Source organism: Pollachius pollachius, assembly GCF_949987615.1.
Source record: "Pollachius pollachius genome assembly, chromosome: 11".
NCBI classification, from domain to species: Eukaryota; Metazoa; Chordata; class Actinopteri; order Gadiformes; family Gadidae; genus Pollachius; species Pollachius pollachius.
In genome coordinates this window covers 20,130,338-20,140,772 of record NC_136944.1, presented here as the reverse complement: position 1 = coordinate 20,140,772, position 10,435 = coordinate 20,130,338, and the positions used below count along the sequence as shown (strand labels likewise).

At 49.2% G+C, this 10,435-nt stretch overlaps 1 protein-coding gene across 1 annotated transcript; it reads left to right on the top strand.

Annotated features, from left to right (window-relative positions):
- Nucleotides 1-2,722: 2,722 nt before the first annotated feature.
- On the top strand, nt 2,723-3,592 carry LOC307083023 (transcription factor MafK-like; the record flags this gene model as incomplete). Its single annotated transcript, XM_079746808.1, has 2 exons — nt 2,723-2,758; nt 3,146-3,592. The coding sequence occupies 2 exons, from the start codon at nt 2,723-2,725 to the stop codon at nt 3,590-3,592; spliced, it is 483 nt and encodes a 160-aa protein (XP_079602934.1).
- Nucleotides 3,593-10,435: the final 6,843 nt, after the last annotated feature.

Below are 10,435 nucleotides of genomic sequence, written 5' to 3'. Positions count from 1 at the left end.
GACTGTGTGTGTGTGTGTGTGTGTGTGTGTGTGTCTTCGACTGTGCATGTGTGTGTCTGAGAGATTACGAGGTTCGGATGCCTGCTTGCCAGTGGGAGCAGCTGTTTGTGTGTGTGTGTGTGTGTGTGTGTGCCCGTGTTGTGCTGTCATCCCCTGTCAATGAACGGCAGTCATCTGTTGGCACGCCGAGCTGCAGGGAGCTGAATAAGGTTGGGGTCCTTGCCCTCCTCCTCCTCCTCCTCCTCCTCCTCCTCTTCCTCCTCCCTCCACTCTCAACACCACAGGCTGACACGGACCAGTCCCCTCCAGCCTGGATCACAGCCGTCCTCCCCAGCATGTCTCCCACCAGGCCGCCGTACGGGGGGGCGACGCGGGGCTGCTTCTGCCGCTGGCTGGCTCCAGAGCGGCTGCGGCTCAACAGAGCACGTGTGTTTCGCGGGCGGCGGGCGCTGGCTGGTCTATTTTCTCCTCCCCTGCCCGGTGGCTATTAGCGGAGAGTTGTTTCCTGTCTATTTGTCCTGTGTCAGTGCATCATCTCCCGCGCCATTATCCCATTATGCTCTGCAATCTGCGGTCCAAATGCTTACTGGAAACTGGAAACAGTGGAAATGAGTCACAGCCACCAGCAGCCGCCACAACGGCCGGGATAACGCGAGGTGTTACGGTCAGCCCTGCTATTCATAGCTGGGGGGGGGGGGCAAACGTGGAGATGAAAATATCGAGCACAGAAGAAAAGCCAACACGAAGGATCCGCCCTGAGAAGGAAGGGCGATGCTGTTTGGGTTGTGCGCTGGGCCGTCCAAACAGCTCTCTGGACCCTCTCTCTCTCTCTCTCTCTCTCTCTCTCTCGAAGGGGCCGCAGCATCAGTGATGCAAGTCACAACCTGAGCCATCGTGTCGCCCCCCCCCCCCCCCGCGATGGAGTCGTAACCGGGTCACTCTTAACAAGCCCCTCTCTCTGCCCCGCATGGCCCCGGGGTCACGGTACCCGCACCTGCAGCCCCCTTCCACGTTGCCATGGCGATGTCCTCGGCCGTCGCCGTGCACTCCGGGAGGGGTGAGGGGGCGGGGGGGGGGGGAGTCACCTGTGGTCTGGTGTCACGCATCACGGCGCGCGGCCGTAAAAAAACGACTTGCCAGCAGACTTGTTAGTCGCGGTAGGGTCGGCCCGTTCAGCTCACATCACGTGGTCCCCGGTTCGATTCCCTCCAACGCCGGTGACCTCCCTGTAGGCACCCTGGAGCAGGATGCCCCATACCCTGATGCCGTCTGTCTCAGGTCACCGCAGGTCGCTCTGGAGGAAAAGTACCTACTCAGTGACTAGCGAACGGATTGTTTATGTTTTGGTGTTGAGAGGATCCTAAGGCGTTCGTTTATTACACACGCACGCACACGCACACACACACACACACACACACACACACACACACACACACACACACACACACACACACACACACACACACACACACGGTGTAATTCAGCTTACCGAGGCAATGTGTTGGGACTGCGGTGGTGCGTGGCGGTGTAGCTGACACAGCATTTCCTCAGTGTGCGTGTGTGTGTGTGTGTGGGGGGGTTAATACACTTTGAAGAGGCAGTGCACCCCATTTATTCGTCTTTGTATGTCTTCACTTTCTACTAAGCTGTCGGCCCATCTCTCAGCCAGAACGCATGTTGTCAGCGTTTGTTTCGGTCATGATTAAAGCAATGATATCGGCCTCTTATTTGGTGTGCAGTAGGTCAAACCGTGCAGAGGTTAAGAAAACATGAATTATAGTTGATAACGGCTCAGTCCCAAAAGAGGTCGTCTGTACATAAAGAAGCAATGACGCCTCATTGACTCCCAGAGCGAATCAATGCTCTCTAAATGCCTTAATGTGTACTCGTAAGGCTATGTCACGAAGCACGGTGGAGTAGTTGTCCGTAAATACCTTGCGGGTACTGCTTTTGTTTGTTTTTATCCCCCTGTCGCATGGAAGTGACGATTCTGTCGACCAATCAACGGACGGTGCTTGTAGCTCCACCTTTTCGGCACCATCGCACGGTACCCCAACAGAGGAGAACCGAAAGTAGGAGCGGCTGAGAGTGCCTCAGTGGCGCTTTTTTTGGGAGGGGGGAAAGAGGAAAAAATGCGGTAAGAAGGAAACGCAACAGGGTCGTCGTTGTTTTCCAAGAGAGATCTTGGTGAACCGCTTCAGTCGCTGAAGGCTGTTGGCCTCGCTGGTCACGCCCGTGTTCCCCTTCTCTGCATCCCGCCAGCCAGCGTTTTAGGTTCCTGCCCCTCCTCGATTCAAAGCTTACTGGGCTGTGTAACGTGATCCTCCCCCCCGCCCTCAACCTAACCGGAGCTGCACTGGGGGGCAGACTGCCACCAGAGCTATTTTGGGGAGTCTGATAAATGGGGTGGGGGGGGGGGTGGGGGCGCTGGTAATGGCCGCTGACCTCATGCGACAGCCATGGAGCGTGTACAACAGTTGGCAACAAACCTGGAAGGATGTCTTGAGTCCTTGACCCACTTTACCAGACGGCCTCTCCCGCTCGCTCACTCTCTCGCTCTCCCCGAAATCGGTGATTCTTAAAATTTGGAGTAGAGCAAGAGAAGATTACTGTTGTATTGTGTGCTACTTGTTTTGAGGTAAATTTCCTTCTCTTTTTACATTTGTCCTTTTGTCGTCCACAGACCAGACGGCAGCGTGTTTTTAAAACCTGCTCTCGGGGCATGACTACTGCAAACAAGGGAAATAAAGCCCTGAAGGTAAAGAACGGACCCCCACCCCCTCTCCCCCTGCAGAGAACCTACACGGCCATGTGGAGACATGAGGGGCCGACATTAGGATGCTCAACCCTAAACTGTGTGCGTGTGTGTGTGCGTGTGTGTGTTTTCGTGCACATGTGTGTGTGTTCGTGCACATGTGTGTGTTCGTGTACGTGTGTGTGTGTGTGAGTGTGCACGCGGGTGTGTGCGTGTCCGTGCACATGTGTGTGTTCATGTACGTGTGTGTGTGTGTGTGTGTGTGTGTTCGTGCACATGTGTGTGTGTTCGTGTACACGTGTGTGTGTGTGTGTCTGCACGCGTGTGTGTGTGTGCGTGCGCGCGCGCCTGGCCACTTTGCGCGTCCCTTCCCCGCCCCTGGCTGTGCAGGTGAAGCGGGAGCCTGGCGAGAATGGCACCACGCTGACGGACGACGAGCTGGTGAGCATGTCGGTGCGGGAGCTTAACCAGCACCTGCGCGGCCTCACCAAGGAGGAGATCCTGCAGCTGAAGCAGCGGCGCCGCACCCTCAAGAACCGCGGCTACGCGGCGTCCTGCCGCGTGAAGCGCGTCACTCAGAAGGAGGAGCTCGAGCGCCAGAAGGCGCTGCTGCAGCAGGAAGTGGACAAGCTGGCCTCGGAGAACGCCAGCATGCGCGCCGAGCTGGAGGCGCTGCGCTCCAAGTACGAGGCGCTGCAGAGCTTCGCCAGGACTGTGGCGCGGAGCCCCGTGACGCAGGCGGGGCCCCGGGGCCCCATGTCGACCGTCATCAGCGGGAAGGTGGGGGCCACCAGCGTCATCACCATCATCAAGTCCAAGGCGGAGGCCAGGTCGTAGTATCGGGGCGGGTGGGAGGGAGAGAGGGGGGGGGGGGGGTGGGCCGCAGTTGTGTGAAGAGTCAGTGCATCGTAGCGAGGTCGTAGCATAGCCGCCGTACGCTAATGGTTGGCCGGTCTGTTTGGGTTGGGTTGCCTAAACTGAAGTTCAACTAGTTGCAGTTAGTTATGGTGTCATGATGATGGCTTTTTAACAGGTTGTCGTTGGTAATAGTGTCATGGCGATCGGTTTCGCCGTATATTGTACTGACAGTTTCTTCCGAAAAAAATACTGTTTAAATTATTGAGGAGACCTGGGGTAGGAGATCTCTCCTTCTTACATTGGAAGTTATATGAAATATGATGAGCTATAAGTCCTACAATGGGGGTTTAATTGGATTTACATTTCCATAAATGTATGATGTAAAACGTTTTCAATACCTTTTTTTGGAATTAGTACATCAGAATTTACTTCTGGATTGCAAGACTTAGATTGATCTATCAACTCCATTATTAATGGATTTGGGCCGAGCTGGAGGCGTTGGGCTCCCATCTGGGCCGTTGTTAAACGTCATGTAACGGCAGGATGTGCTTTTACACATCGGAGAACATTGTCCTTGTTATGATGCACTGACTCACGTCGGCCACTCGAGTCTCGAAATCGTTGTCTCAAGATATTAGCGATGCTACAGATGTCTCTCGAAAAGCCTGACTAACCCAAAACTAGCAAAGAATCTGTCAAATTTGTGATTTTTGTTTGTTGTCCGTGAATCTGAAGAGATGCTTGCAACTTTGGCATTCGTTTCTGTTTTATGACAGACTTTCATGAACCTGTTGGAGACAATATGGCAGGTAGATGCAATAATATACGTATGCACTGAAAAATACAAAGAGGTCTTGCATATTAATGGTAGGTTGGAAATGTTTCAAATGAGCGTTTTTAAATGGTGTTATTTCGGAGCAGAACACCAATTATACATGACAAGATGCTTGTCCACTATCGGAGATACCTGAATGTTATCACAAAAATATCCTCATGTTTTTTTTGGAAGCAAAATACACGAAACATTATCCAACATAAGTTATGCTCATAGAGAAATTGATGTTCTAATGTTTTGCTTTATAAAATGTTTTTCGTTTTAGTTTTTTTTGTGATTGTCGCCAGGGCAGCGGAATATTTCCAAAATAACACTTACACTAGCTTTACTGTTACAATAGTTATGGTGTGCATCGTAGAAATTCCCTTTTTCTAGTTCTGTTTTTATTTCGTTTTTTGCTTTGTCCTTTTAGTGTAGATTGACGAACATTGTTTATAGAAATACAAAAAAGAAAAAAACGCGGAAAAAAAAACATAAAAACCTGTGATATCTTTTTTGCAATTGTACCAAAAGTGGCTTACATTGAAGTCGGATAGCTTTTCTTCTAGTGACTAGGCGCGTCCTGCGGGGCCCCCCGACCTGTTGGGGCCCCCCGTGACGTGTTGTGTGCGTGCGAGTCGGCGGTGTCGTGCACTGTATAGATGTCAACGCTTCGCTGTTTAAACCTGTACAGCTCAATCTAGGTGGTGTACACAAGGGTCGATTTGTCTTATTGCGTCAGTATTGGCATCTGTGATATCCTCTGCTTCCTCGTCGTTGGTTACCAACCATTTTGTCTGTGAGAGATTAGCACACTAAAAACATGCAAGAGGTGGGTGGGGGGTTGGGGGGGGGGGGTTGAAATAGATTGAATTCAGCCATCAAAACAAGTTAAACGACCGCAAAGAGGCTCTTTGGGTCCGTGCAGCCCAGAAGTGCAATTTATTTATTATCGTATTTTACCGATCAGAAGTATGCACTGTACGCAGACTCCTCTGCATAATTCTTAGTGCACGTGCGTCCCGCGGAGGGCGTCCCATGTCCGACTGAAACCCGCTTTGTGTTTTCGCGAGGCTGCTGTGGGGATCGGCGCTCCGAGATTGTCATTCAGGAGTGTTTGTGTTTTATTAATGGCTTTTCTTTAATTGGCGAAGATGTCTGGACGCCCTCTGCCTCTCGACGGGGCCGCGCGTGGGCGTGAACGAGCGCATGCACGCTGCACTGAGACTTCATTGGGAGCGCGTGCTCGTGAGAAGGGGGCGTTGTTGACGGTCACAGAGTCAACGCTCAGTACAGTCCAGGCTCGGTGCTCCGATTTCGGTTGGAATGGTCGTTTATTTCCCTAAACAGAAGCCCCCCTAGAGAGAAAGAGAGAGAGAGCGGGAGGGATGTGATCGAGACTCGATTATCTCTCTTTCTCTCTCTCTCTCTCTCTCTCTCTCTCTCTCTCTCTCTCTCTCTCTCTCTCTCTCTCTCTCTCTCTCTCTCTCTCTCTCTCTCTCTCTCTCTCGGTGCCCATCGTTCGTGACCCCGTACCGCGGGACGGCCCGGTCCTGGGTGGCGGGCAACATATGCACTATAGGCCTATGCTCCTGCTTGTTTTTTTGCTCAGGACAAAACGCAACAGGTAACGCTAAAAAGGAAAAGAAACACTAAAACACAAACTTACCGATTCTAAACGAGGCCCAACGAGGTAGGGACGGCAGCTCGCTTCCTAGTATACACAGTTTATTTTTTATTATTTTTTGACGTGTCATGAAAGGGCTTCGATCCACGCTCGGACACACTGCAATCACAATCGGGCCGGTTTGCCATCACTGGGATTGGTGCCGTTATTTGACGACGGCCCATCCCCGTGGCTGGCTCAGTGTCGCCCAGATGACGCCAGGCGAGGCGGTGCTTTATCGCATACAGAGAGAGCTCTTCTGTTTGTTCTCACGGTCAGCAGTCAGGCGTTTCTTTTGTTTCTCACGAAATGGCACCAAATCAGAACCCCGTCCATGCCAGGGCCAGTTGTGTGTGTGTGTGTGTGAGTGTGTGAGAGAGAGCGTGCGTGTGTGAGAGGATCCTCGCTTTGTCCAGAAAAATCAAGCTTAGCTCTTTCCGTTTTGACTGGTTAACTGTGGAAACTTAATGTGTACGACCAATAGACGGGGGCCCAGTGTTGATGTTGGCGTAGTTATTGCTGTGGCAGTCTTGTGGAGTGAGTGTTTTCTGTGATGTCTTTTCAGGTGTCTTTGGGCTGGCACAGCGACCAATATTCCTGAGAAGATGTATCGCTCGCTTTCTTTCACACACACACACACACACACACACACACACACACACACACACACACACACACACACACACACACACACACACACACACACACACACAGGTGTATAGTATGTAGCTACAGTAGGTTATAATGACTATTGTGGGGGTGGGTGGGGAGAAAAAAAAGTGACCCTTAATATGCAACTTGGTGGGAAGGTGTGAGTAGGTGTAAGGGTAATCTATATCGTCAAAGTGACCATAGTCTGTTCTTTATTATCGCTGCGGTGTGTTTTGTAATTTTCTAGTGAAAGCGTGCGTTCTTTTATCCCACGTCCCACGCAATGTTCTCGTTCGTAGTGGCGGAAGTTTTAGAAACTTTTTAAAAAGAGGAACTACGGAAAAAGTGAGGGAAACGCTTTTCTCTTGTCCGACAGGATTCAAGGTGCAGTTATTTGATGTCCAAATCGTACCCCAGTACTCACACTATATATATGGTTTATATTTTGTGTGTAGCTCCTATAGGTCATTTCTTCAATCATTAGAGCTGTTTTTGCCTGTGCGTTTGATTTTTAATTCTCGTGTTAATGTCACTCAGCAGACAGAAAATCAGTTTGTTTAATTTTTCTATTCAAAACACAAGGGCCACTTTCTGTGCTATTTTTCTTACAAGTGTGTTTTTTTCTGTGCTCGATTTTTGGGCACAACACCAGTCATTTAATGCTCTTTCCTTCATTCAAACGCCATCAATGAGATTCTTGTTTCATCGTGTGTTGAATACAGATTTTAAAATGGTGTTATTGGTCATGTTTGTTTTTCCATATTGCGGAATCTCTTTTTTTGCTTCCCTTGCTTGTTTCTTTTCACAAGTGATGGAATGGGACAGGATTGCTTCCTTAGCAGCACCTCTGTGGCAGTTGACCGGACTGGTTCCCATCATTGAGTTTTGCTTTGTAACCAGTTGATTGTGCAGGTTTCTCTCACTCCGTCTGTGTTAAAAAGTGAAAATCTGACTATAAAGAGAGAGTTATACAATGTTGGTTATTTTTCTGTATCCGTTGTAATAAAATATTGCAGTACTTTGTATGAAAACAGACGATAGTTAATTGTAAGTATTTATAAATTAAATTATTGTACTTTTTGCAATCTGTAGATAAGTACTATGTCTTCATATATACAGTGACAACTGTGGGTTTGGCCGTGATTCTGAGGTGTCTAAGTTATTGATGTATATATTGTATGTTTGTTGATACAGTTTACTTTATTTTCTATAAGACCAATAAAAATACTTTGAAAAGGAATCCGCTGTCTTTCAAGGCCTGATGTTTGTCGTGTCCTGTGACGTCACTGACCCAGTTCGATACACGTAAAAATATCCCGAAGAGAAACCTTTTTTTTTTTTTAACATCCATGCTGCTTTTTTTTTTTCCTTTTTTTTAGGAGACCGCAATCATTTCGATGGCACAATTTCTTTTTCTGTGATCCAAAAAAAGCCGTTGGGCGACCCACTTTCGCTAACCTCGGTGGACATCTTTTTTTTTTTTTGGCCCGACACGAGTAAAACATTGGAGTCATGAAGGATGTCTAGGTGTGCCTGTCCTAGATTAAGAAGAGTAGTGAGTTAGTCCTCTCCCACCCCCTCCCCCCTACCGCCTCTCCTCCCTGATGGGCCCTCGGAGACCCCTGTGTCTCAGCGCACCTCATCAAACATCAACCACCTCAGGAGCGCTTCGGGTCCACCACACACACACACACACACACACACACACACACACACACACACACACACACACACACACACACACACACACACACACACACTCCAAATACGCATCTCACCGGGGACCGCGCAGAGACAAAGAGACAGATGGTGCGAGACAAACTCCATCTCTCTACTCTATAGTTTACATGGTGTGTACGTACGCACGCACACACACACACACACACACACACATACACACACACACACACACACACACTTGGGCCAGTGGATTCTCCCTCACGTTTAAGATCCAACCAGCCGACCCATGTGACCTGTGACTGAAACGCGCCCCCCCCCCCCCGTTACCTGCCGCAGACAACTGGTGGGCCCTCTGAAGAGTTGATTAATTTGGTGGAGTAAGTAGGCAATCTAGGACAGCATTCTTCATCACTACCCTCTTCTGCAGCAGGTGCCTGGCCCACTTCGCCGACCGCGCTACAATTAAAGGTTGCCAGGGCTTGCGTTTGAACCATGAAGGCTCTCTTGCCAAGTGGTCGTCACGGTGATCCACTATGCTGATGCCACATTCTGCTGCAATGTAGGACAACACACTCTCCACTCCACAATTGCCACCGCTGCAGTGCAAGTGAAGAAGCTGAATGCCTTATATAATCAGGTATAGACCTGCATAGAGAATAGACCAATGGGCAACTATTTACAGTAGTCCACGCAACACCCTCATTAGAAGCAGGAAGTCGTATTCATCCCGTTATGTACGTTACTGTCTGGATATTGGAAACGATGGGATGTGATGTGTACACGATTGTTTTTTTTTCCACGAGTCAATAGCTCCCTCTGCTGGCCTGATGGTGTAAGGACTTAACGTTTCTGAAAAAAATGTATTGTACCAAACTCCTCCACTAGATGTCGCCACATCTCTAACCAAATCTCAAACCCTTCGCTTCGTGTCTAGGATACATTACATTGTAATGTAAATGTTGTGTAAACAAATCATACACTACACACATAATTCATTCTCACTCACTCAGGGTTATTAGATGCAGGCCTATAATTTAATCAGCGAAGTACACCTTATATTGTCATATGCCATTTTGTCATCACATTAATAAGCTCTTTAAAAGCACGTCAGTGAAGATTGGACCATACAACTTCAATACAGTGCAACACACTGTCGCTATGTATGAGTTAGCAGACTGGGTCACCTGACAGTGGAAAATACTGCTATTATGTAACAGCGTGTCCGCACAGCGCTCATCGTACGACCCGACGCGCTGACGTTGCCTCTCGGAGGCGTGACGGTCGCCCGTGATACCGCTGCGGTGTGTGTGTGTCACTATACTGTCAGCGCCCAGCTCAGAGGGTCCGGCACCTGACAATATAAATATATATGTATATATATGTATATATATATATATTTATATATACACATATATAGGACACATAAACATTTCCTTTTTTTTTTTAAAGCGTTGTCCTCGTTGTACATACTCTACCGTTGCCTTGACAGAACATCTTACCAGCTTACTTGCCTTTTTTTGATTGTGTCCATACAATGATCAAGAACGGACACCACCTAGGGAACACACCAGCAGCAGAAGCAGCAGCAGCAGCCGCCGGGAAAGACGCGGCAGGGACCGCTGCCCCAAACGCTACCCTTTGCAGTCCGGAGAAGAGAAGGCGTAGCATCCGGGTGTGGTGCGATGGCTGGTGAGTGCACGAAACGACGCGATACGAAGCCTGGTCCTCTTGCACGCTGTGAGGATCCCGTATAGGTATTGTGGTTTTGTTTCCATCGCATTGATGCGTCGAGCTGTCTGCTTGTTTGTCTAGTCGTGTCCGTCCTAACAGCGACAGCGCGGCGACCAGGCCTCCTCTAGGTCTTAAGGAGATCAATCTGCTTGGGTGCCTGCACAATAATTATCGTGCACATAACGGGTCTGCAACACAGGCTGCTGTATTCTACATATGGGCTCGATGCGTTGCGTTGAGATCATTGCTATGTGTGCTAAAAACAACAAAAGATGGCAAA